The 27642-nt window shown below is 35.6% G+C and overlaps 4 protein-coding genes across 7 annotated transcripts; 2 read left to right on the forward strand and 2 right to left on the reverse strand.

Moving 5' to 3' along the window:
- The first annotated feature begins 592 nt into the window (after positions 1-592).
- On the forward strand, positions 593-5197 carry trim108 (tripartite motif containing 108). The gene is made up of 6 exons (XM_043259999.1): positions 593-1086; positions 1306-1401; positions 1651-1884; positions 2066-2139; positions 2237-2352; positions 3481-5197. Exons 1-6 carry the CDS (start codon positions 640-642, stop codon positions 3990-3992), a joined length of 1479 nt encoding a protein of 492 aa, XP_043115934.1. The 5' UTR covers positions 593-639; the 3' UTR covers positions 3993-5197.
- Positions 5198-11088: 5891 nt separating this feature from the next.
- LOC122359819 (nuclear factor 7, brain-like) lies at positions 11089-14481 on the forward strand. Its single transcript, XM_043260000.1, has 6 exons — positions 11089-11351; positions 11615-11710; positions 11835-12068; positions 12174-12238; positions 12330-12445; positions 13430-14481. The coding sequence occupies exons 1-6, from the start codon at positions 11199-11201 to the stop codon at positions 13930-13932; spliced, it is 1167 nt and encodes a 388-aa protein (XP_043115935.1). The 5' UTR covers positions 11089-11198; the 3' UTR covers positions 13933-14481.
- A 599-nt stretch (positions 14482-15080) lies between these two features.
- Positions 15081-19954, reverse strand: dicp3.3 (diverse immunoglobulin domain-containing protein 3.3). Of its 4 annotated transcripts, none has more exons than XM_043260561.1 (6): positions 19720-19954; positions 18636-18956; positions 18239-18547; positions 17220-17255; positions 16971-16992; positions 15081-16400 (listed from the first exon to the last, which is right to left on the reverse strand). In XM_043260561.1, coding segments are annotated over exons 1-6 (777 nt in total). In that variant the 5' UTR covers positions 19808-19954; the 3' UTR covers positions 15081-16399. The 4 variants fall into 4 exon arrangements, with proteins under 4 accessions (XP_043116496.1, XP_043116494.1, XP_043116497.1 ...); XM_043260559.1 differs by having other exon boundaries at positions 16971-17051; XM_043260562.1 differs by lacking the exon at positions 18636-18956 and having other exon boundaries at positions 16971-17051.
- A 3046-nt stretch (positions 19955-23000) lies between these two features.
- Positions 23001-25403, reverse strand: LOC122360168. Its single transcript, XM_043260557.1, has 6 exons — positions 25321-25403; positions 24701-25009; positions 24312-24617; positions 23680-23760; positions 23271-23351; positions 23001-23147 (listed from the first exon to the last, which is right to left on the reverse strand). The coding sequence occupies exons 1-6, from the start codon at positions 25379-25381 to the stop codon at positions 23092-23094; spliced, it is 894 nt and encodes a 297-aa protein (XP_043116492.1). The 5' UTR covers positions 25382-25403; the 3' UTR covers positions 23001-23091.
- Between the last annotated feature and the right edge of the window lie 2239 nt (positions 25404-27642).

Genomic DNA, 27642 nt, shown 5'->3' on the forward strand with positions numbered 1-27642 from the left:
TGTACAGTCTCCATGGTAGTCCAGTTTGTCCAGTTCTTTATTGTGTATCAATAGATCACACCTTCTCACATCAGACAACAGAATGTTTTACATACTTCTGCATTGAATTCAAGAATGCTTAAAAAACCTTATACAATAATTAATTATACCATAATTTCTTCCTAAATGCATTGGTTGATTTGGACTTTTCTGATAGTCCACTTCAGACATTCTACTAACAGTAAGTAACTTTTCAACTACATGTCAACTAGCAGTCATTGGAGTATCAGCAGATTGTCTGCATAATAATTTCTTGCACTTTATTTATTATTTATTTACTGACAACTTTTCAAGTATATGTCAACTTTTTCTACTAACCCAGCTGTTACATGGAAAAGGTTGTGGATAGAAATTTTACAATTGACCTGTTTTTGCTTAGTATAAGCATTGAATGAAAAACATTTGTATTGTATTGTAATACAATGCAGTCTGAGTCTGTATTCTTTATTTTAAGGATGGATATTCTGGTTTGCTTTCTTTTCAAGTTATATAACCCGTGGGTGGAACCCTACCTGTAGTTACGCAAAGCCAATATGAAACTGAAAGTCTCCGCTTATGAAATAAGTAGTTGGCAGAACACAGTTGAGGAAGGAAGCAAAAATGCATTCAGATTTGTCTTTACAAATAAAGTGCTCCGTGTGCTTGAGCGATTTCACCGACCCAGTTACACTTTCTTGCGAACACTCTTTCTGCAGGAAATGCATCACGGGCCACATGCAAGCCAGTCTGGGACCGAGCGCCTGTCCAGAATGCAAATGTCCTTATGGCGAAGAAAACCTGAGATCCAGCCGTTTATTGAGGGAGATGACCTCCACTGTGAGAGAGCACCTTGCCGAGCTAAAACTGGATGAGTCTGCACCCAGAGAAAGAAAAACAACTATTAAGCTCTCAGAAATGGAAGGGATGTTGATGTGTCCGGAACACGAAGAGAAATTTAAACTGTTCTGTGAGACTGATCAGAAGCTGGTGTGTGTCATCTGCAGGGATGGAGACAAACATAAAGGACACGTCTTTACACCAGTGAAAGAAGCTGAACAGATCAGCAAGGTAAACATGAGACGTCAAATCTGACTTCCTGATTAAAGCACGGCAGCTTAAAAGATCCTTTCTTGCTTCTTTCAACTAATTCTACTTGTGCGACGTTATTCATGGCATGAATAGATTTCTACATTATAATCTCAGGCTTATTTCATTTTAGATATCCAGACAAACGTTATTGTTTGTCAGTGTTTTTTAAAATCTGCCTGATGTGTCTTTTTTTTCTAGGGTGAGCTAAAGACTGCACTGGGTTTTCTTGCCAAAGAAAATGGACAGATGGATTACATGATCCAACAACAGACAACTGAGATCACCAAAACTGAGGTATCAAAGTGTGTGTATATTATATCACATTATATTGTTTTTATCAACTGCTATTTCTCTCAAAAAACTGAACAATATACAGTATATATATATATATATATATATATATATATATATATATATTAGATTAAAGACACACAAGGGAGGTGTATAAGGTCGAAATATCTCCTCAAGGTAAAAATTAAAATACAAAAAATTACTAATCACTAATAGCCACAATCGATTAATGTTTTTTTTCTCTGTATTTAGGAGAAATCCAAAACTTTATCAGCCCAGATCTCTGCTCAGTTTGAAGAAATGCACCAGTTCTTAAAACAAAAAGAAGATGAGGTGAAGAAACAGTTGGAGAAGAAGGAGAGGAAAGTTATAGAAATCATGCAGAATAACCAGTTTGTGATAAACAGACGGTTCACGGAGAACAAAGAAAAGGAGATTATTCTGCAATCAGCTCTTGAGATTAACCAACCTGATCACTTTCTGCAGGTCATAAAACATCACATGACTGTTTTATTATTTTTTTGAAGGGTTTTTTTTTTTTTTTTGAAGGGACAGTTTTGTTAATAATTTATTTATAATACATTAGGATCTATTATAATTACCTTTTAGTTTCAAATACAGTTATGCTTTACACTGTACATAATAAATAAAGCACATTTTTCTGCAGTGGTGGAATGAAAAAGGATTTCCAATGACAACAAACATGAAGCAGAAAGCCAACATCACACCATCAAATATCAAGTACATAAACACAATGATATTACTGGTATTTAGATCTAAGTGATATTAGAGTGTAGGGTAGGAATGAAGTTTCACTATGTTTCTCTACAACTTTCAGGTACATGTCAAGGGTGAAAGATCTTACTGTTCTTCCTGACTCTCTCTTTCTTGGCCCTCATGAAACTCACCTGCAGTTCTTTGTGTGGAAGGAGATGCTGGGATCCATCAAACCAGGTGAAAAACATAGCACTAAACGCACACGTAAAATTCAGCTGAAGTAAATCCAGATTTGCATTCCTGGAAAATGCCAGCACTTGTAAATTAAGGTGCTAAAGTTTTATGTGGGGTAAATTTGAAACTTAACGGTACTGTGCTTGTCACAATCCTGTATTTATCTTGGGTAACACTTTAGAATAATGTTCCATCGTTAAAGAATAACTACACAGAAACATCTGACTAATGCACTATTGACAATGTAATAACTACTAGTGCCTAACAAGAAACTCTTATTAACAATTTAAGTAATAGCACTTTGTTGTTTTTTAAATATCCTGGAGAACTCCTAAGAACTACCGTATACAAGTTCATAATTAATATGAATTATGCATAATAAATAATGAATTACATTAAGATAATGGTAACCCGCTAGTAATGACTCAAATATTACCAAATCCTTCTAAATGAACTACTAATTACTTGGATCAGTATTCTAAAATGACAAACATCATAACTCCCTAATATCAGCGGACGTCGCTGTAAACTTTTAAGATGTTTTTAAGGTTTTGGATAGTAATGACTAAAGTGCTGCTACATCCTTCTGAAGAAACTACTAGTTATTTGGATCCGTATTATAAAGTGAAGATCACACTAGTAATGATTTAAATCTAGCAAAGTAAATAACTAACCAGAGTTTAATAGTTACTAATGTGCCAATATTGGATTACTAATGCAATATTGCAATATGCAATATTACTAATAATGCAATATTACTAATAATGGAACCGTATTCTGTTAGCTGTGTGTGAGAAATACATGCTTATTTATTTATTTATTTATTTTTAAATAAGACCAATCACAACTCACCATACAAATACATCAGATATCATAGAAAAATATGCAAATTATTGCATGTGCGCAAACTATGACATTTAGTCAGTTTTTGAATGTCAAACATTTCATAAATGTAAATCAGAGTCTGAATGAAGGAAATTTGTACAATTAGTTGGTTGCGGACTTAATTGCAAAAGTTAAATTTTTCTGATTATTGGTTTGAAACAAACCAGAATGTTCAGAACAGTGCTGTCTTGCTGAAACTTTTCATTTAACAAGTAATTTGTCTTTCTGTCTGTGTCTGTACTATAGTTCCTGAGAGTTTGACCCTGAAAAATCCTAGACAGTCATATTTAAAAGTATCTCCAGGGGGAGCCAGAATCCGACAAGCTGACAGAATAACAGGTCTGTATAAAAACTTCAACCCTGGTACAGTTTCACAGGAAAACTACCAAACCGGCCAGCACTACTGGGAAATAGAGGTCGGAGAAAAGCCAGACTGGACCGTGGGAGTTAAGATGGGTGCAGCAGAGAGTGAGATCCTGCTCCACCTTAAACACAGTAGAGGATACGTTCTGTCCTGTGATGGAAAGGACACTTCAATGAATACTCGACACAAACCACAGAAAATAGGGTTGTATCTGGACTGTGACAGAAAGCAGGTGTCGTTCTATAACGCTGACAACATGTCTTGCTTGGTCCAGATCAGCTACAGCTCAAAGCAGCCTTGCTGTCTTACTCTGGCTCCAGGACTTTATCTGGATGGGATGAACACTGATCCTCTCACTGTCTGCTCGTATGAGTTTATCACTGGCAAAAACTAACATGCTCAGTTACTAGCTGCACATATTTGAGGCGTGATAAACAACTTTGATTTGAGACATATGGGCAGTGTTGAAAGTAACATTACAGTGTAAGACATTAGTAATCAATTTTAAGTAATATTTTACTTGGTACATGTTCAGTAATAATTGCATTACAACACACTTTAGCCCAAGAATTGAAAAACAAAGATCAGATTATAACAAAGTTTTGAACTGCTTGACAGATCATGATAGTATGTTTTGAAAATGTAATTTGATTTCAAGGACAAGAAATATTAATATATTTTTAAAATAAATTAGCCTATATCTTTGTATTAATTTTCAGTTTTCGATGGCCTATTTTAGTTTATCCATTAACCACTCATGGTTTTTAACTTTTTTGTTTTTAAAAGTGTGGTGTATTAAATAAATAAATATATAGTATAGCCTATTCTCAAATACCTGACTGAAACACATTTTCACTACCATTTGCAGACCATAAAAAGTTTCTGAATTGTGAATTTATACTTAATTTTTTATATTAAATAATGTTGAAGCATGTTATTGTTGGAGGATACAATCATCTCAGTATGTTGTAATTTAGAGTTAAGAGGAAACAATGGATTGTAACACCTAACCAGCAGAGAGAGTCCTCGCCTGAGTCCTAGTGGAGCTCAGGCTCCTCGGCTTCTTCTCCACCTACTTCCTGTTAGAGGGCTTTATAACCAGAGGCTCTCCACATGATCGATGTGAAGTAGTGCCAGTTTGACTGACTTACAGAGCGTTTACCCTGATTGCCTTGTTTGTTCTCGTGTGACCCTGCTTTCCCATTTTCGTTGATGTCCTCTGTCTTTTCCTTTAATAAACTTCTGCAAATGGATTCTTCTGTCTTCTTACAAGGATTTGTCTTTGCATTGAAATTTTCTTTGGGAAAAAAAATCTGTAAATATATCATGTGATGAATAAACTGAACTAAATAATCATACATTTATTAAGGAACCTGTCTCGCTTTGCTGATCAATGTATTTAATATAATATCTAAAGAGCTCTGTAAAATATAAAGCGCTGTAAAAATAACACTGAAAGCCGTATGCATAGCATATATACCAAACATCCATATATTAAAATAAATCTTGCTTTTATTTTTATTTATATTATTTTTATAAGAGGGTATTTCACTGTAATTCTGTAAACATCTCTATTTCATCTGGGTGGCGCCTACATGTGTTTTTTTTCATGGTTGCAGATTGTGTATAAACATATTCTGTGACATTCAGAAATCACCATCTCTTTTTACACAAATTGATCTGAAGAAAGAATGACAGTAGGGGTAATTAGCACTGCAATCTCAACAATAATTATAATCAATGCAAGAAAGATGGTAGAGAGAAAGAAGAAACTGTAAATTGTTTATTAAAGCAATGAACAATATTGACAAACCATTTTGTCGTTTCATACCTCTGAATGCCAAGGGTTTCTAATTTAAAGCAACAGAGGACCAACAAGCAGCAATATGCGATGAGTAGAGAGTGGGGAATGGGAGTGTTGCCCAAGTTCTGTGGCTCTCTCTTGTCAGTTGTTTTATGATGGAGTCTCTTGTGATACTTCGATCAGTACTGAGGGAGTTGAGCAGATCTGGGTGAATCAGGCCGGTGTACATTTTTTTTTGTCATGTTTTAAGCAGAATATGAACAAAGTAAACTGTGTTGAACACATGAGTTCAGGGTAGTTGCAAAAAGCAGGGTTAACCTAAAGAAAAGTCGATTCAGTAAAAAAACATCCTCTGCTTGCAAAGGTAATATTTAGGATGTGGTTTTTTTCATGTAGAAATTGGAGAAAATGTTTATTTTCAAAAAACCATATGAATGCAGATCGAGTGTGAGATGAGAACAAATGAAGTATACCACTTTTTCTTTTAAGAATATCATTATTCTGCAAGAGGAATGTCTCAAAATCCCACTGTGCACTGTGTGATGCTGGTGAAGTATTGGATCTATTGGGAATGCCACGATATTGCAATCCAAACCATCACTGATCCACCCCCATGCTTCACTCTGGGCACGCAGCAGTCTGGGTGTTACGCTTCTTTGGGGCTTTTCCACACCGTAACTCTCCTGGATGTGGGAAAGGCACTGAAGGTGGACTCATCAGAGAACAATACATGTTTCACATTGTCCACATCCCAAGATTTTTGCTGCTGGCACCATTGAAACCGACGTTTGGCACTGGCACGATTGACCAAAAGGTTTGGCTATAGCAACCCAGCCATGTATACTGACCCCTGTGTTTATGATTCGGTCTTATAAAGTGTTCACTGAAACTCAACACTGCTATTTTCAAAGGTGCACTGGAATAAATATAAATATATAAATATACAAAACATTTATTGACAGTATTTCCCTATTCAGCAGATTAACATCAACAGATTTGCACACTTAGATATGACACTGTCTCTAAAGGTTTGAATGGACACAGTCAGATCTCTACAGAGTATGCAAAGACATATATTTGTAATCATGTTAAATATTGTTCAGTGTAAACATAGCCAGCTTACTGTACTTTTGATGTCATATGTTTATTTTTGACAAAGGAATAGCATTAGAGAAAGCAGCTACTCGAGTGAACAAACATTAAATAATTTCTTTTAGCATACTAATCTAAATACTTACATCATTAAGAGCCTTTGCCTGTTTTCTTAAATAGCACAAATAACAGTTAATTATTCTGCAGTATCACTCAAAAAAATAATTTAAAAAGATTATTTGATAAGAATCTAAGCATTAAACTTTTCCAGACTTTGTGCAAGCATAGGTCTTGAATTAATAAAAAGACACTGATTTGTCAACAAGCAGATAATTAATATGAAATAAATATGCCAAAATGAGCAAAAGTCTAGAAATATATCTTATAATCACATGGTTTTGTTTGGTGAAGGAACAGTTCACCTAAAAGTGAAAATTCTGTCATCATTCGCTCACATTCATGCCATTCATCTATGTACATTTCATTCATCTTAATAATACAAATAATATATAATATAATGTAAATATATATTCTCTTCTTTTCTCTTTATTTTTGTCTGTCCCATGGACGTCAAACTGTACAGTTTGTAAGCAGCGTGCTTTCCCAGTTTTTTGTTTTCCGTGTTTGATCAGATTGTTTTTTCTGTGTTTGTTAGCCCTTATGTATCATCCCAATTTCCTCATCCTCCTGCTGGAGCAGGGGGATCGTTCTCTTGAGGACCACATGAAAGATTTTGTACTCCTCACTAACAACACAAGTTTCCCGGATGACTTCCTGAGCACAGTTTATTTGCGTGGACTGAATACCTCCACTCGTAAGTGCAGAATGCAAAGCATTCTGGGGGTGGTCCTCGAGAGAGCATTGCCGCTTACATCGAGTGGGTGCTGGTGTAATGTAATTCTCTAGTGACTATTCAGCCCGACGACAACACCAGCCCCACTGAGGATCCAGAATCCTGACGTGGATCAACAGCCAGAGCCCACTGATGACGGAGGCTTGGAGCCGCTGGTTCCGTCCAGCCATCCCGAACCCATTCCCCAAGGGCGCCCTCCAGTGATCACTCCTCCACCCCCCCCCGGCTCCACCTCGCTCCTCTGTTGCTCCGGCTCCAGTGCGGCCTTCTGGATCCTCTTCTCCGCATCTGCCGCCGGAATCTCCTAGGCCCTCCAGGTCCTCTGTGTCACCCTGGCTCTTTGGCTCTCCATCCCGGTCTCCTACACCACCTGCTCCACCGCCGTCGGTCGGCCCCATGGAGTCAATAACCATCCTTCCTACATGGCGATGCTTTGGATCCTATGGATCTCCTCATGCTCCAGATTCCTCCTGTCTCTTCCCTGGACTATGTGTGTATTGTGGACTCTGTTTGCCGACCCCCTCCTGAGGGTTTGTCCTCCACCGGAACCTCCTCCCAAGTTCCCGTTCACTTCTCCATTTGTTATTTCATGTTTAGGTGCGAGGATGCCCCTTTCCGGGAGGGATTTGGACTGTTTTATTCTGGTTTGTCCCTCCCAATGTGTTCTGTGTGTGTCCTGATTGATTGTCTCATTGTGTTCAGGTGTGTCTTGGTAATTAAGTAATTTTCTGTGTGCTGTATAAGTTCCTGTTTGTTCCATGTCAAATAGTCTCGTTGTTGAATGCGTGTGCTTCTTCTTTGCCTTCCGTGTGTTCTCCATTGTGGATCATTAAAGACTGTTTCCAAATCTACAAAACCATACCTGAGAAATTTTGCTACAAACATATTTTCTATGCGTGTTGGTAGAACAACACTCAAACTTCAACTCAGTTTGCAATGAAGGTAAACAATAGCCTAATCTTTTTGTTGTTGCACCAAGGATACGCGCATGTCTCTGAATGATACAGAGGGAAAAAGTGGTAGTTTTATTCATAATATTTTCAGATATTTTCTTTATGCATAGTGCAGCACAGTGATTGGGTTGAATAAGCTCATGAGTAGATGCAGAAAAGCTATCAGAAACAAATGACATAGATATGGCCCTTTCCATGCAGAGGGGAGGCTCTATGTCACATACCGTGACGTAACCTTGACCTTCAACCCAGAATAAGATTTCCATTTTTGTGTTGAATTTTTCTGGAACAGTGTTGTAAATACAATTTTACCACTGATTTTTAGTTGTGTTTTTTTTTGGAAGCACAAAGAAAGTAGTTTCACTTTCACAATGAAACACAGCGTCTCCACAACATGGCATGGAGGCATGTTTAAACAAGCCATTTTAGGGTGGTGTGGACAAGTCATAGCTTTAATGAAGAATATCTCTTTGGCTTAGAAACTTTAGTCTTTGCAACTTAAGGGATCTTATCCATGAACCTCCAAAGGAAAACTTGAGATTGCATCATATGACCCCTTTAATGTTCACATCATGGCATGTAAATCTAAATTTCAGGAACGTTTAATTATATAAATGCAAAACTTAATTATCTTTTTACTTTAATTATGCTCTTTAAATCATGTCTGACTGACATCTTTGGTTGCTTTAAATTTTCTTAATACAGAAAATGGAAAATTCAAATCCTTGATCCACAAACAGAAAACCTGAGGTATCTATGCATTTTACCAAAGATATCTCTTTTAGTAGCAGATATCTATATAGCATTTCTATCTATATTGAATTAAATGGTTATGCAGTAAATAAAAATAAATTAAATTATATTGTTACCAATTGTGATTTATATACTGAATTCTAATTCTGTTTCTATTTTGATGCTGGACGGTTATAAAAAAACATTTCACTGCATGTCGTACCATGTATGTATGTGTATGTGACAAATAAAATTTGAATTTGAATTTGAATTTATATAGTCAATATGTGACTTTACAGCATATACCACAATTATTGAATTATTATATCATCTAAATTAAAAGCTTCTCAAGTGGGTTATGAAAAACACTGAAAGTGTAAAAGGTCATTAGTAAACACACACACACACACAAATACACTAATAGAAAAAATAATATAATTGCATAATAAATAAATTAAAATATAGGTCACCTTCCAAAAGCAACCTATTTATTATCTTTCTTCCCTTGAAACCAAATAACACTGATTTCATGTTGCATCGCTGCATTAATAGGAAAAACATTATAACAATGTAGACAAAGTTCCCAACCAAAGCGAAAGCTAATCACTATAATGGTAAGTTAAATTTTAAAAAAGCATTTTAGGAAAATCTCACATGGCTTATGTGATGTTAAGTTGTATTGAAAACTACTGAGGATTGAAGAATTCAACTAGTGAAAGATTTTTCCTCTTCATCTGTTGCTATGTTGTGCGTTAGCAACATATTAGTGCACTACTGTCTCTCGCTGCATTATTAGTCATTAGTCATTGTCAATGTCACTGGTTCCTCTGTAGCTACTTGAATATTTTAAGTCAGTGTCACTCAAAGCAGTAAGTAAACTGATTTGTTTGCCTTGAAAGTTGCGATTACTTAATAAAACCTAGTAAGTATAACAACTTAGTACAGCTCACTAACTATAACTAAGTAAGGTAAACTATTTTACAGTGTACAACGGGACATTTATTTTTTGAAGTGTGTAAAAAAAGGATATAGATGTAAATTAAACTGTATGTATTTATTTATCTGACTGTATTTTTGCACTCTGCTTCACATCGTGGCCACATCACCACCTTGGTGGTGTATTGTTCTTCTAATAATTTAATTTTAAGGTCATAAATTAGTCCTTACATGTAGCATTTGAACAGCAGAGAATGAATAACAGAGATTCTAAAAAAAAAAAAAAAAAACTACAAGGAGCTGCAATGCAAACCACTCAGCAGTGAGACAGAGATTAAACACCAGCTGCCACTATGGGGACTTCAAACTAAATTTTTTAATTTTCAACATCAACATCTAAACCTCTTTAATTTCACAAAAATAACTTTTGAATAAAATAAATAAAGTCAAACTGTCACAGGTAAAGCTGGCAAAACTGTTTGTGGCTTTGTTTAAATCTCTGAGATCTCGAGATCTCGATGTTTTCATTTATTTCAGCTGATTAAATGTAAGGCTTTGGATGGAAGTCAGTTGTTGTCTTTTTGTGTTGCTGTTTCTCTTTCTATTAGTGCTTCCACTTGTTTACAGCAGGCGTTTGTCACTAGTTTCACTCTGAACTGGCTCTCTTGTTTTCATTCACTCATAGAGTTACATGCCTTTATCATGTGCTTTTACCACCTGTGCATGCGCTGGCCATCAGACCAAGCAGACTTGTGGAAATGGTTGAAAATATTTTTAACAAAGGTGAAAGACATTTGTTTTTATGCCACTGTATTTACTCTGGCTAAAATATTGTTTTCATATCCATCCCCAAACAACGATGCATATTTTTCTGCATGAGTTTTGTGTATTGAAATGACTTATATGTCTAGTAGTGAATGATCCTCAGACATTTAGTTTACAATGTGTTCCTGTGTTCTTTTACCAGATAATATCCAATACACAATATCTGGAGATGATTCAACAGCGTGGCATGTGTACCCACCCAGCACTGGGCTCTCTACATGTTGTGGCAAGACTGTTGTGCACAAGTTAAATATATTCACAACCGAAAGTGTTTTATCACTTTTGGAAACAAAGTCTCAAGTACAAATACATCTGGCAACATAACATCATCTTTCTTTCTGAAAACAAGCTGCTTTTTTATTATAAAGATATACAGCAGGTTGCACCAGCAAGCAAAAATTAGCAATGGCAAAGTTGCTGATGTGTTCTGATCACGATGAGAAGCTTAAACTGTTCTGTGAGACTTGTCAGAAGCTGGTGTGTGTCATCTGCCGGGATGGAGACAAGCATGCAAGACACATGTTTAAACCAGTGAAAGAAGCTGCACATATCAGCAAGGTAAAAACGACCATTTACTGTACATAAGAGTCAAATCTGACTTCCTGATGAAAAACACTTTGGTTTCAATGCTCTTTTCTTGCTTTCAAGTCTTGCTTTCAGCCTCTGTCATTTGTGTGATGTTGTTGTTCACATAATGCCATACAGTTGTTTCTAAAGTAAATCTGAATTTCAAGATGATTTAATTTTATAAATGCTTCATTTTCTTTTTACTTACATTATGCTCTTCAAACCACGCCTGATCGGTATCTTTTGTTCCGTAGATGGAGCTTAAGGCTGCTTTAGATTTTCTTGATGAAGAAAATGGACAATTCAAATATTTGATCAACAAACAGAAATATGAGATCACTAAAACTGAGGTATCAAGGCAATTTACCAAAGAGATTGCTTTTAGCATTAAGATATTTCTATAGCGCATTTTATATTGAATTGGTTATATTGTTATTGAATTCATTTGTGTGAATCATATTTTTCATTATTTAGAATGAATCCAAAACCCTATTAGCAAAGATCTCTGCTCAGTTTGAAGAAATGCACCGGTTTTTACAAAAAAAAGAAGCAGAGGTGAAGAAACAGTTGGAGAACGAGGAGAAGAAAGTTGTAGAAGTCATGCAGAATAACCTGTCCCTGATCGACTTAAGGTTTACAGAGAGCAAAAAGAACGAGGATATTCTGCAACCAGCCTTGGAGTCTGATCAGCCCGAACACTTTCTACAGGTTACAATAGGAGATATATATATATATAGGGTTGAAGGGTGTGAAATAGGTTTATATAGATGTGAATAAAAGTATTTATTGATTTATCTGTCTGTATTTCTCCAGTGGTGGAGTGAAACAGGATTTCAACAGACGGAGGCCATGCAGACAGATAGAAGGATACCATCCAAGTAAATAACATGCAGCGCTGTTATTTAGAGCTGAATAATATCAGTCTGTTTACTCTTGGGTAGAAATGAAACTGACATGACTTTGTTTCAGGTATATATCAAAGGTGAAGGATCTTATTGCATGCACTGGTTCCTTCTTTCTTGGCCCCCATGAAACTCATCTGCAGTTCTTTGTGTGGAAAGAGATGTTGGGATCCATCAGACCAGGTGATGAATATGACAAACTAGTATTTCGTAATCACGGTAAAGTTTACTGTTATTTCATAAGCATATTTTAATCATGATGTAAACCCACTGTAATTAAGTCATAATCTATCTGCCGAAAAAAAATATTACTAGTTGTCCTACCTTGATTGTTTGCATTAAGCTTACTGCCACATAACGCTACACTGTAAATCTATTTTCATGTAAAAGCATAATATTTAGCAAAACCTTTGCCTGCCTTTTTATCATGTGTTTATTTGACATGCGTTATATATATTCTGAATAATTTCTGTGTGACAGTGTGAAAATGTAAAGTTGTACATAGCTGTTTAAGCAGTTACATCCTGAATTCTAGAATTGTTTTTTTTTTATAAAATAAAACTAAAATACTTTGAAATATTCGATACTTTAAAAATGTTATTCACAATAGAACATAGAGACCACAACAAATGTTTAAACTGATAAATTTTACACTTTTATCCACTAAATGAGCTTATTTCAAATTTGATGCCTGCTACAGGTCTCAAAAAAGTTGGCATGGGGCAACCATCAGTGGCAACAAAGGACTAAAAAAAACATATTTAAAAGATTCAGCGGGGAGGAAATCTAGTTATTAAATAAGTTCATTGACATCAGGTCAATCATATATGGAGTTTACAACACCTATCCAATATCTTGTTTAAATATCAGATAAATTCAGATAAGTTCATCTAATTTTTTAGTATAATAGTATTTAAGTTGTTTTAAATTTAGTTAAGTTTCTTTTTGTTATTTTAGTGGAAACAGATAGGCCTATATTTATTGAAATGTAAAATTGTTCCCTTTCAAATTAAAAAAAAAACATTTCCAGAATTTGGGTTGTAAACCATAAATTGTTACTGTAGTACCAAAACATCATCAGAATGTTTTAGAAAAAAACACTGTAATAATATCTACAGAAATTAATTCAGGCATCTAATAATGTTGTTGTCTGTTTCTGTGCTGTAGTTCCTGAGGGCTTGACCCTAAAAGATCCTAAAAGCACATATTTAAAAGTGTCTCCAGGGGGAGCCAGAATCCGACAAGCTGACAGAATAACAGGTCTGTATAAAAACTTCAACCCTGGTACAGTTTCACAGGAAAACTACCAAACCGGCCAGCACTACTGGGAAATAGAGGTCGGAGAAAAGCCAGACTGGACCGTGGGAGTTAAGATGGGTGCAGCAGAGAGTGAGATCCTGCTCCACCTTAAACACAGTAGAGGATACGTTCTGTCCTGTGATGGAAAGGACACTTCAATGAATACTCGACACAAACCACAGAAAATAGGGTTGTATCTGGACTGTGACAGAAAGCAGGTGTCGTTCTATAACGCTGACAACATGTCTTGCTTGGTCCAGATCAGCTACAGCTCAAAGCAGCCTTGCTGTCTTACTCTGGCTCCAGGACTTTATCTGGATGGGATGAACACTGATCCTCTCACTGTCTGCTCGTACGATCATTTCAATTAGTAACTATTAGGTTTCATTAGGCATGCATCTGTAAACATCTAACCAGCAGAGGGAGCCCTCACCTGAGTACTAGTGGATTATAGCACACGTGTTGAGACTTCCTGTTGTTTAACTGATTCCTGTATCTCGGACTCTGTTCACCTGTGTTGTTTGCCTGATTGGATTGCTAACCTATTACTGCCTGCCTACTGACCTCGTATCTCGGACTATCCTTGAACCTGTCTGCCTGGTATTGACCCTTTATCTGTTTTATCACTGATGTCTATTGTCTTGCTCACTAATAAACTTCCACACATGAATTCTACTTCGTCCATGTTACAATTCGTGACCTCCCCTTTAAGAGAAAGACCAACACTGCCTGTTGTGTTGCAATAATATTCAAATTATTTGTATACATGCAAAAGTATTCTGGAAACATTATCAGCATCTACTGAGTTTGGACATGTTTGCCATAATTAGTCAATCATACAAATGTAGTACTAGAATTTCTAGACTAATAAACATTTAACTACTTTAACTATGGATTATGTAATATCTCGTTTTATTTAACGGCACATAAATAAATCATGATAAATGGTTGTTATTTTTTTAATTTTTATGTTTGTTTATTTTATAAAGCAATTATCTATGCTTTAAATTATAATCCTGTGCATATGTCATTTGATAATTACATGCAGCGTCATTATCAGTGGAAATGAATTTAAACTATTTAAAAAGCTTTCTGAAAAAAAGTTGAATTTCAAGTTATGATATTTATAAAATTATATAAGTAAATTTGCCATGTATGATTTCTGCCTGTGTAGTCATTCATTTTTATGTTAAAGTACCAGTTTGTACAATTTAGAGCTCTGGAAATGTTGAAAGCTGTAAGAAAATATCCATAATATACACACACAGGAAGTAAAATAAATTTCGTCTGTCATTCTAATATTATATAAAATACTAAACCATTTATTGGCCTCTCAAATATAGCTTGACCATGATTTACATGTTATGTTACAGATTAGTGTGAATTATCAGATATTGAGATGCTCAAATCATGTCAAACCATGAATATCAGAACTGCTAGTTACTCATGGTTTGATTGTTTATACCCGATTCATTTCATTAACTAAATTGCTCTTCTATTTAACAGATCCCTTGAGAGAGTTGTGACATGGAAATTCAATATCCTTGATCATCACATAATTCACATAGACTTCAAGTAGTTCCAGTGGGCAAGTTTTATTCAATGAATTTCCGTACAATTAATTGTATAGAACTTTTTATTTTATACATTGCTTAAAAGCAGCTTTATAAAAAATGTTTCTACAGATAAGATTTATGTTCACAGGTGTAACCGTATCAAAGTAATAATCATATATGATATTCATGTGGCATGCGTTATTGCTGCTGGTTGTGACGTTAATAATTAGCATCAGTTTACGCATATAAGCGCCTCGTACCGGTAGCTCAGGTATGTGACTCCCCTCTGGGAGACTGCTGTTCCTCCTGGCTGGTGGTTTAGGTGTTTGTTGCAGTTTTAGGCCCCATTTTCCTTCCGCCCACCCTCTTTGTGTGGCTTTGTTGGCCGACAAGTGAGTTTAATAACCATGCCTTATTGTGCTTGACACTTTTCCTGGCAGGCACGCTCTTCTATCTTTCTCCGCGTTATGTATATTGGTTTTGATTTCGACCTTGTAATGGTTCAGCATTTGATAAGGTGAATGACATTTTAGCCTGGGTTTTAGCATGTATGAATGGGTTAATCGCAGTCGACTCTACAATCATATAGGATATTTAAAAAATGATAAAAATGTTGATTACAATGGGATCAAATTTGACAGGTTTTTTTTGTTTTTCAAATTGGCTTAATCTGGAGTCCACTCAAGAACCATCCCTTCATGGGTGCTGTTCATCTGAAGTTACTGTAATAGGCTGGATATAGTCAGAACATATCAAAATATAGCTATAGACCACCCTCTGGGTATATGGCAGTGGTGTTGAACCATAGCCGCCAGTTTGACGGCCTCTTGAAATCTGCATGCACACTGTGACGGTGCGCTCAGGGAAGGGCCCACAGGACCCGATCGACCACAACACTCTCTGCCACATGACTGGCTGACAGGGCCCTCTAACAGCCAGTGCTGGGCCAGGCGAGAGAGTTCGGCGGCTTGTGCTCGGGCTGGCACCAGAGGTTTATATTCCCAGTCATTAAACAACTGTTAGGCCCGAGATGGAAGACAGTCCGAGGCAGTCGTTTCAAACATCCACAGGTATGCTTCGACGTCATCTGCGGCCGTCATCTTAGGCAGCATTTTGGTGGCTCAAACAAAAACCCCAGAGGGTGGTTTAATTAATTAAAGAAAGTAAATAAATCAGTGAAAATATCAAACAGCGCCCCGGTGCTCTCTCTCTCCCTCTCTCACTCTTTCTGGTGCAGTGGGTCTGAGCCGTGAATGTTAGGCTAAGCGGTCACACGCTGGTTTCTGGGGGAAACAAGAGGACAGAGATAGTTTCAGCGCTTGTGAAGGCATTGCTCAAATACAGGCATACAGGTGCTTTTGTAGCCAGTTCTTGACAGTTGCACCTGTGACCGATAGGTGATAGGCTGCCAGGTGTTCCTTGTAAGTTACCAGGTTGACGCTGATTGTTCCTCGGGACGCTTGTTACAGTGTAAGTACATATGTATGTAGTCTGAATGTATATGTGTGTGTGTGTGTCTGTTTGTTCTCTTTACTGAATGCAATTTTAATTATTCATATAATCATTTACAGGTAAAGGAATATGGAATCTGAGTGTATTTCGCATGAAAGTGCAGTACTTTGAAAAAAAAAATGCCCTTAATGGGTTGGGGTTTGTATTTCTGATGAAACCTATATGCATTCAAGGGATGATAAAATACAAATACATAAAGATAGAATAAAATGTTTTTTATCTATATATTTAACCCAAAATGTCACAAATGTCACTTATGCCCAAGCAGAAAATATTCTGAAGGTTGTCAAATTTAGGGGAAAATCATCAAAAATTGAAATTCTGTAAAATTCAGAACTCACCAGCTCTTCTTGCACAGATGATCTGTAAAAGAATCACAGTAGGAGCAGCAAACACTGTAATCTCAACAATAATCACAATCACTAGAAGAAAGATGTGTGAAGAGATGTCAAAGAGAAAGAATGAATGAACCTGTAAAACTGTAAATGATTCGATTAAATCAATGGTATGAAACAATCAACAATTACTGACAAAACTTTTACATTCAGTGTTCATAGTTCAAACCGAGATAAATTAACTGCGTTTCATACCTCTGATTAAATATCCAGTTTGATTGACTTCTGCATCTGTGAAATCATGAATATTAGTTCATTTCAAACACACTGTGATGTACTGAATCCAAAACATCATCAACATCATTTCATATGTTATATATGAACTATTTTTTATGAAAAGAAGATACACAGGTTTCAGTGATTCCTGGATTTATGGTATGATCTACCATTTTACCAATGGTGGTCTATAAGAATGAAGTATACCAGATATGTAACAGTGACTGATTACATATAGGCTATAAACGAGATCAGACAGACACACAGACACACACACACAGAGATGCACACAGAGACACACACACATGCATTTATATAGATGTATGCTGTATGTCAGAACCACTGCAAATTGACAGTTGTGGTTATTTTGGGTTACTGTCTGTTGAGGTGAAGTATCCTCTGACTTTTAAATTCTGACTGGAATCAGTGTCTTTTAGAATTTGATGGAGCTTTAGGAAAAAAGGTTTTAGGGATTTTTTTTTTACATTGTTGAGCATGTTTACAATTGTAGAGCATTAAAATAAATTGATTTGAAACACCATAACATTTTCCTGGGAGGTTGATTTATGACACAATTGAAAAATTGATTTAAATTATAATTATGATAATTATTTCACTAAATTAATTTCATACATTTTAAAGAGCAAGGAGAGGGAGTGGTCCTGGTGAAACATCCAGTCATTCTGTATCTCTGTACAGCTCTGATTGTGCTCTGTACAGGACTGTGACATGCAGAGTCTTTACTAATTCACTAAATTCACTAAAATATAATGTCCTTATACGAGGATGTTAAGAGGACAATAAAAGAATATTCAGAAACATCACATTGATTATATTTATTCCTTCATATATCAAAAATATACTAATTTTGTGTTAACTGTAACTACACTGCATTTCTACCTATTTGTTTAAGTGAATTACAGTGAAATGCAGCCCATGTACCATTAAATTATTTTAACATAAGAGAAATTATTTTATGGAAAATGCAGATTTGTTACCTGAATACTTGACAGTATATGAGACTGAGGTTTTCACTTCATTTCTCTGAGTAAGCAGACATCTCCACTCTCTGTTGAGATCTTCATTCAGGAGTCTTGTAGTCAGAGAGCTTTTACAGTGTTTTGAAGAGAATGATATCTTATATCTGGAGTCTGTCTGAAGATTCACACCGGCCTCATTCACCCAGATCAGCTCAACTCCTTGAAAGTGGATCAAAGTATCACAATAAAATCCATCAGTATGTAATTGACAGGAAAGCGACAGAAAGCTGCCCGGTCTGATCTCAGTTTGTGAGGATGATGAAGTGACTGAAATAGAAAATAGAATTGAAATCACACAACAGATGTCAGACTTTAAAGGAATTTTAACTTTTTAAACCACATAATCATAAATTACCCTGAAGAACATGCAGATAAACACGTGCATCAGTTCCTTGCTGTTTTTCATCTACAAATTGTCTGCAACTGTAAACTCCATAATCTTCTTCTGTGATTTTCTGGATGTTTAGAGAGCAGTCAGAGCCTAGACTCAGTCTCTTGTGTCTCTCGATGTAATTCTTTGTTATACCTAATGTCATCAGTTCAATTGAAGTTGTATTTATATCTCTATTATAGATCCATGTAGTTGATGTACAGTCAGAAAGAGCATTATTACAGGGCAGACGGACATTTTCACCAGAACTATAGAACAGATGAGTATCATCCACTCCACTGCTACCTGAAACAAATATGATTTGACTACGTAAATGAACATAACCCTGTGACAACAGGACTTGGTATCAAATATCAGTGCATTTACGAATAAAATAGCATTTACAAATGCCACAATAACTATAAGATTACAAATACTTAATACTTAATACTTAATGGGGTGGGGTAAGTTGTAACACAGTTCAGCATTCGCTTGCATAGAACTGAGAACTTTTATATTGTCTATATGAAGCTTTTTTGGCATTTCAGTCCAAGGAATTGTGGGTAAATGTGCCCTATCCACTTTCTGGATCTAATCCTGCACTCTAGGGTTTAAAAGATTTGGTTTGACACAATGATTTGACACCATTGTCAATCTGACTAAAAAAAACACACAATTTTTTTAAAACTACATATTCTTTACCACTCTACATTAGAGTTGAGTGTTCAGTAAGCATATCCAATACCATTAGGAAGGTTTGCTCTATTGGTCAATTTGCTTCTTCTGACTCAGTGTTGCACCAGAATATGTTACAATCTACCCCACTAGCGGGCACTCAAAAAGGGCACTCCATGTTTTTAACATCAGCTTATAAGGGCTGTGATATTTTTACAGAGGTTTGAATTGGTGCCTTTGTAGAGAACAAATGTGGATGTTTTGCATAAAAGTTTCAACAAAATGCAGATGCTAAAACAAAAAGTGTTACAACCAGACCCGGTCTACCCTACTTATATGCATATGATATAACTTTTTCACAAATGTTATAGAAAATATATAGAAATGTGTTTACCTGTGAAAAGTGAGCCGAGAATGATCAGTCCCAGCAAACACACGACACACTTCTCAGCCATTGTCTGTTTCTGTCCTTTGAACATCATCAGCTTCCCTTCGGCTTGTAGCTTCTTGTGATCACAGAGGCAGTTTTTTTATATAAGCAGAAAAGCTTCGTCAACTTATGGGAGAATTTAACAGGCTAAAGACTAGAAATAGTGCCCAAATCACCAGTTTACAGTTCAGATGCTAAAACCAATATAGAATTCACTGGTATGGAGCAACTTGCTAAAAGAAAAAGAGGAACTATGGAGTGACTCATATTTAACGCATCATCAGAGATGATGATATTGTATGTGCAAACTAACCATGATTAACACTGACGTACAGCTATCATTCTCTTTAAACAACTGCGTTGGGTTAGCAAGAACAGAACTGGGTAGACTATATCCAATTACGAATGAGTATCATCCTGTATTTTGTTGATGTCATTTGAAAAGCTTGAAAAATAAATATATACATACTTTACAAGTTGTAAAGTAAGAAAGATACATTTTAAAATACATCTTTATTAACCAACGCATATTGTTGTCATATTGTTTATTAGCTAATGCATATTGTTTCCCTCCTTTGTCCTGTTTATCTCCTTGCTTTGTTCTGACTATTTAAGCCCTGTGTCTTGCCTTGTCCAGTATCTAGTATTATTTGTCTTTTCCCCCTGGTACTTGTGTGTTCCTGCCTGTTCTAAGCTCTGCCTTATTTTAAATGAATAAAGTTTCAGTATCTTTGAAAATCTCCTATGTCTTCGTGTCTCCTCGTTCCAGCGCAGTAGGCTCTCGTGACAGAATGAAGACAGGCTTTGGTGTCTGCAGAAGGGTAGTATGTAGAAGAATTTTTAGAGCTCTTCTGGTGAGCTGGTGTGAATATGCTCTCTGTGTCTGTTTTTCAGCCTGCAATCTTCCCACATACAGTTTTCCCCCGATCGAGTTGGTTAATCATGTCCTCTGGCGTAAGCCTGCTCACCCCCAGGACCCTCCTCACACCCAGCTAAATCTTTTGACCATCCATCTCCTCTCAGCACCGTCTCTGTCCTCAGCCCAGAAATGCCAGCCACTGTTCAACCAAGTCCGCCAGCCGCACCGATATCTAGAAATTAACATACTTTTCAGAAGCCTGACATTTCTGTTTAAAATATCCATAATTTTTTATGATCTTATGTAATATTAACATTTTCTGAGACACTGAATTTTAGCTTTTCATTACCTGTAAGCTATAATTATAAACATTTCAGGAAATGAAGGCTTGAAATATTTCACTTGTTGTCTTTTTTTTTTTTTTTTTGATGTACCTGTATCCACATGCCTGGCAAACTTTCATACTGCGGAGGACCAGAAGTCTATTGAAGGTGTCTTATTCACTACACTTTTCCTAAAATAAGCCAGCAGTGAAATAGTAAAATATTGTGAGAAGTACAGTTGCAGTGAAAACTCTGAATTGTGCCAGAGCTCTCCCCTCCTAGTTCATCTGCATTGTAAAATACAAGATTTTGCAGTGATCTGATTTCATTAAATATCACATTACTAAGGTCTCTTCAACTCACGGACATGAAAAACATCATGTAGACTTTGCAAAACTTCTTTCGTGTGTGTTTCAGTTCATTCAGTCAACACAGAGGGGGTGGAGTTACAGTTTGAGTGGATCCAACAAGATTTTAGTTATGAGTGTATTTAATATGTTTCATTGGCTAATGTTTGTAGACATAAAATAGATAAGCAGGTGCAAAGGATAATTAATAGCATTAATTTATTGAAGGAAATGAATGCCTGACCTTTGTAAGAATTTATAGTCTGCCTCGACCCAGCTTCCACTCCAAACTACATAAACAATGCTCCTTTCACTACAAAGAGCTTGATTATCATAGAGATAGTTCCTTTGATTAATTAATAGTAATAATATATCGCTGAAGTGATAATTAAGAGTAGGTTATTGATAACAATCTGTTGACCAAAAAGATACAGGAAACAACCGACAGGGACTCTGTTTAATCCTATCACTTTAACAGTTGTTTGTTTGTTTGCACTTGAAAGTCGACCAAAGATGTGGGAACGGAAGGATAACACTGTCCTTGTTATCTGTGATTTCCATTTAAAACAAATCTTCATTTACATGTTGAAAAAGGAAGATGAAATGTGCGCTAGAGCATAGAGATTTAGGTAAACAACTTGCAATCTAAAACGAAAAATGTCTTCTCTGCAGACATCCTCCTGGTTCAGGCTCTACAGCCTGTTCTCAGCGTCATCGCTGTTTCTCACTCTCCAACAAATCACTGGAAAGCAGGGCAGCAAGAGTATGCCAACAATACACGACCTGAAATTTAATAAACATCACGCCAAAATGGTTTGTAAATACAGGATGAACAATACTTTTCTGAGTTTGGAACGAAATGTGGGGTAGGTGATTAATGACAAAATTTTCATTTTGAAGTGGAATAACCTTTTAAGTGTAATTTCTCATTTTTAAAAAACCTCTCTAAAGACTGAAGACTGCAGCCACTTCATAATTTTTAAGGCTAACCGCATTGCTGTTTTGAATCATTTTAATATCATATTACCATATTATTTTAATATCACATTTAACCTTTTTTAGGTAACACTTTATAATAATGTTCATATCACGTTTCTTTGGACTCTTTTGTTGTCGTTTTTGTCTTGTCATGTGCTCTGTGTGCCCTACCTTTGTTCGTGTTAATCGTGTTATTGTCTTCACCTGTGTCTAGTTAATTTAGTGATTTCCCGTTTGTATTTAAGTTGTAGTTTGATCCTGTGTACTCGTCGGTTCTCGTCTTTGACATGCGTGTGGTTTTTGTCCTGTTTGCCTGCCTGCCTGTAAATATATTGTTTATTTCGTTTTGAGTAGATTAAAGTGTTTAAGTTTACCTTGTTACCTCGTTGCTTGCTCTCTTGCTAACCACACCGTGACATTGCAAGACGTTCCTGACTGATTAGTTAATGATGGACTAATCATTTAAAAAACATATAAATGATTAATAAATGATATATTGTTTTGTAGATTGTTATATAACAATTTAGTAGTGAACATTACTAAACATTCATAAATGATTTTTTAAGCAATATGCTAATGATTTAGTAAAAGGTTAATACACTGAAAATTATAGAAATGCTTGAAAGTTAGCTGAAAGTTTTTTTTAGTATAGTTCACTACTTAAGTTACTAGTTAATATAATATTAATCACTTATAAACCATTTAAATGATTATAAAATATTACCCATTTTTACACTGTAAAATTTTATTAGAAGCTGTGTACAAATGTTTATAATATCCATAAACACGAATATAAATATTGCCTGTTGTAAAGAGTATTATTGTAATGTTATTCTAACGTTGTAGGCATTTCTGTTTCCTCTGTGTAGTTGGAGTCCTTCTTTCCTACAGAAAAAAATTTATACAAAATTATTAACTGAACTCTCATTTAACATTTCACTTTGTTATATGTTTCAGATTGTTATGGATGAATATGAATCATCAGATTCTGTGATGTTCAGAACTCACCAGCTCTTCTTGCATAGATGATCTGAAGAAGAATCACAGTAGGAGCAGCAAACACTGCAACCTCAACAATAATCACAATCACTAGAAGAAAGATGTGTGAAGAGATGACAAAGAGAAAGAGAATAGTTCTGTCAAACTAAATAATCACTTTGTATGTTAAATCAAGGACAAAAAATACTGATACAATAACATTAATGAATCATTTGCAAATGTATTAATAGTCTGAACTGTGTAAAGCATGAATTACCTGCATGCAAATTTCATGTAATTTCATATCTCTGAATATTATCATGGTCATGACTATCAATAAGTTTTGAAACATCTGAGTAAAAAGCTGCTTTGCAGATCACATATGTAATGGTTAAAAAAATGGGAAGACCTCTAAAGTGAGAGACTGATGATCACGTACCTTGTATTGCTGTTGTTTGGCTTGATATCTTCTCAGGGTTTGAGCTGCTGACTGGAATATGTGTTGTTGAATCCATTAAACCTGCAAAGGATGAATGTTCAGATGCATCTTCTGTAGGGCAGTAACATCATATTTTCATTACAGCAGATGACATACAGTTTATATTTTTCTGTCTCTTCAGTCTTGTGTTGATTATGGTTTTGTGACAGAGCCCTGACACTCCCGTCATGTCTTTGTTTTGTCTGTCGTCTCCGTGCCTTATTTCGTGTTGGAGCGTGGTGTTCCCTGATGTGTCCTACCCTGCTCTGTCCTGTCCTGCCCTGCCTTGTCAGCCTGTTTTCCCCCATGGGGTAGGTTTTGCTGTCCATTTTATTTTTTTCATTAATAAAAAGCCTATTACTCTGCACCACTGAGTCCTCACCTCATCACACCCAACCCTGACAATTTCAGCATTTAAAATACCATTTTTTATTGTTTTTTTTTTTTGGAAAAAGGGCTACTACCATAGAAATCACATGAAGCTATTTACTCTCTTTTATTTGAGGGCAAAACACTGTGATCTGCAGCCCAAAATCTTAAGTTGGTTCTGAATGAATGACATTGATATTCACCATGTTATGTTTATTTCTTACCTGAATACTTGACAGTATATGAGGCTGAGGTCTTCACTTCATTTCTCTGAGTAACCTGACATCTCCACTCTCTGTTGAGATCTTCATTCAGGAGTCTTGTAGTCAGAGAGCTGTAGCAGTGTTCTGATGGTGATATCTTATATCTGGAGTCTGTCTGAAGATTCACACCGGCCTCATTCACCCAGATCAGCTCAACTCCTTCAGTACGGACCAAAGCATCACAAGAGACTCCATCATAAAACAACTGACAGAAGAGAGTCACAGAGCTGCCTGGACTGATCTCAGACTGAGAGGATGATGAAGAGACTGAAACAGAAAATAAGACAGAAATGACAATCTTCACAGTTTTAATATATTATCATATGTGTTAAAATGACATAAACACTGACCATAGAGAACATACAGATAAACAAGTGCATCACTTGGTGGGCTATTCACATATTGTTGGCAGGTGTAAAATCCACGATCTTTTTCTGTGATTTTCTGGATGTTTAGAGAGCAGTCAGAGCCCAGACTCAGTCTCTCATGTCTCTCTACGTCTTTCTTCTTTTTTCCTCCAGCAATCAGTTCAACTGTATTTGATTGTTTGCTGTAGGTCCAAGTAGTTGATGTACAGTCAGAAAGAGCATTATTACAGGGCAGACGGACATTTTCACCAGAACCGCTGAACACATTAGTCACTTCTGCTTTATTGCTTCCTGAAAAACAGCACATCTGAGTAAGACTAAATATTAAGTAAGTTAAACTTGTCTAATGAATATATAACTATACACTCTAAGGCAATGTTGAAAAAGTGTCACCAGAAGCTTTTGCACATTCAAGTTCAAGTTCCTTTTAGAGTTCACTATATGTTAACAAATAATGTTGACCGGTAAGCCATTACATTACCAATTCATTTGACACAAACCCAAACAAACATCTGAGTTTCAACATGGCAAAGTGGATTCACAGTACATTACCACCTCCTTTTAATGTATAACAATGTACCTATAATGGTAACAATATTTACCTGTGAAAAGCAGACAGAGAATGATCAGTCCCAGCAAACACATACAACACTTATCAGCCATTTTCTGTTACAGTTAGCCTTTCTGTTCATTAGTTATATTAGTTACAACCTCATCAGACCCTCCTGTGGGTGTTAACTTCCTCTAATCTGAAACAACTAGCTGTTTAGTGTTCTGAAAAAAACTAAATCATACTGTGTGGATCTACATGTTAATCCTTGAGTGATTGTTAAAGGTTAATTTTATATATATATATATATATATATATATATATATATATATATATATATATATATACAATCAATATGCAATAAACATTCATTTAACAACATTAGATGCAACATACAACCCTAACAAACATAACTGATAAGAAAAAAAACTAAATTCTGACAAAATTTGAAATGCAACCCCGGAAATTCTGGGAATATCATTTTATGCTTTTTCCCTGTAAAGGATGTGTGTCTATATTGTCCCAATGCACGGTGAAAAGCAGAGTTTGAGTGGCCAATAGACTCTCAAAGGACCACAGCTGGAGAATTGCAGAAAATAGTCTCTGGGTCAGAAATAGCACCTACATCACCACATGTTGTTAGGAAGAGTTTCAAGGAAAATTCTATTAGCTCATCCAAAAAAAACCCCAAACAGACTGGAACTTCAAATATGACAGCAAATGATTAATGGGACTATAAGAATAACAAATTCAACAAGATCACAAATTGATTTAATTTTTATTAACAGAGCAGAGAGAATTTTAAAAATATTGAAAATGTTAACATGCATTTCTGACCACAATTATTTTTTAATCACCAGAAAACTGTCTAGTAATAGAATTCAATTTCAAAATTCAATTTGTTAGGAAATATGATTCTCATGGCATTCCAAAACATAAAGTAGATGATTTTAGAAGGGTGTCTATCAGGTTAAATGGGATGCAGAATAGTAGAATATTTTTCAAAACACTTGAGAGCACTATGAAAGATTTCAGTTATAATTTTAATCCCAAAAATAAAAAAAATATACACAGTTCCTATATAGATAAATTCAGATATTTTAAAAATAAAGAAAAACAGGATCTTGCTTCAAAAACTGCAATTAGATCAAAGTTAAGTCATGACATGACAGTGTCAGGATCTGTTATCTGCCATGCCTTATTTTCGCCACTTGATGAAGCCAATTTTCCTGTGTTTCTTTCTCTCAGATAATTAGGTTTATTAGTCCCAGCCCTGTCTAGTTAGCTTCCCTATTTAAGTGGCTCTCTTTTTGTCATTTGTGCTTGATTATTTTTGCTTGCTGGTGCCCTTTTGGTTTATGTGTAAGCTCCCTTTTGCTTTGTATTTTTGTACCTGGGCTTCTGATATTTTTTTTCTACTCTTGAGAGAATTTATTTTGCCTTTTGGAGTATTTTTTTGTTTGGACTGTTATTTTTGCCCTGGAAATAAAAGATATTCTTTTTGACTTTGTCTCGCATTTTGGGTCCAACACTTGGGCACAAGAGACCCATGTTCAAGTCCCGGTTCTGACAGACAGACGACATTTCACTATGTTAATGAACAAGCTGGTGAAGACTATGAGAAAAAAACAAAGGCTGATTTTTTTTTTTTGTTCTTCCTGAGAATAATCAAAGCAGCAAGAGTTACTTATAAAATATGTAATCGGTTGAACTACTTAAAAGGTGATAAAAGAAATTATGGGCCATCACTAGAATTTATGGTAAATGGGAAACTGACTAATAATTCAGCCAAAGCACTTAATATTTGCTTTGTGGACTCACAATTGCACAGTGTTTCTCCCCTAAGTATTCAGAAGTTCATTTAGTAAGTACAGAAGAACAAGCCCTTACTCTAAGGTCAGTCTCTGAATAAGACGTCAAAAGAACAATTACATCTCTTAAACCACTCGGAGATCACTCTGTATCACTCCAGATGATGTACAAAAGACACGACAGAAGACATAGTTGCACTCAGCTACTCTAGCATCTCCAAAAAAGAAATCAGTTGTATATTTAGAAAATAATTCCAGAAGAACACCAAAGTGTAAAACGCCCTTTTAGAAGAAGAAGAAGAATGACTTCGACTAAAAATACAATTTCAAACATTAAACATTTTTGTGTCTATATAGAAATCACTAAATAAGAAATATTTCAGAAGTAAACATACAAATGCATTGATTCATTATAAAATGATAACAGAACCAAGAATAACATGTGCTGAGGTGTCATTACTGACATGACTTTATTGAGGAATGAATTCTTGAAGGAGGTATTCATAAACTCATTGAGTATTCCTGAATTATATTTATAGTTACGAAAAATTACAATTACAAGA

The sequence above is a fragment of the Puntigrus tetrazona genome, chromosome 16 (genome assembly GCF_018831695.1).
Source record: "Puntigrus tetrazona isolate hp1 chromosome 16, ASM1883169v1, whole genome shotgun sequence".
In the NCBI taxonomy this organism is placed as follows: Eukaryota; Metazoa; Chordata; class Actinopteri; order Cypriniformes; family Cyprinidae; genus Puntigrus; species Puntigrus tetrazona.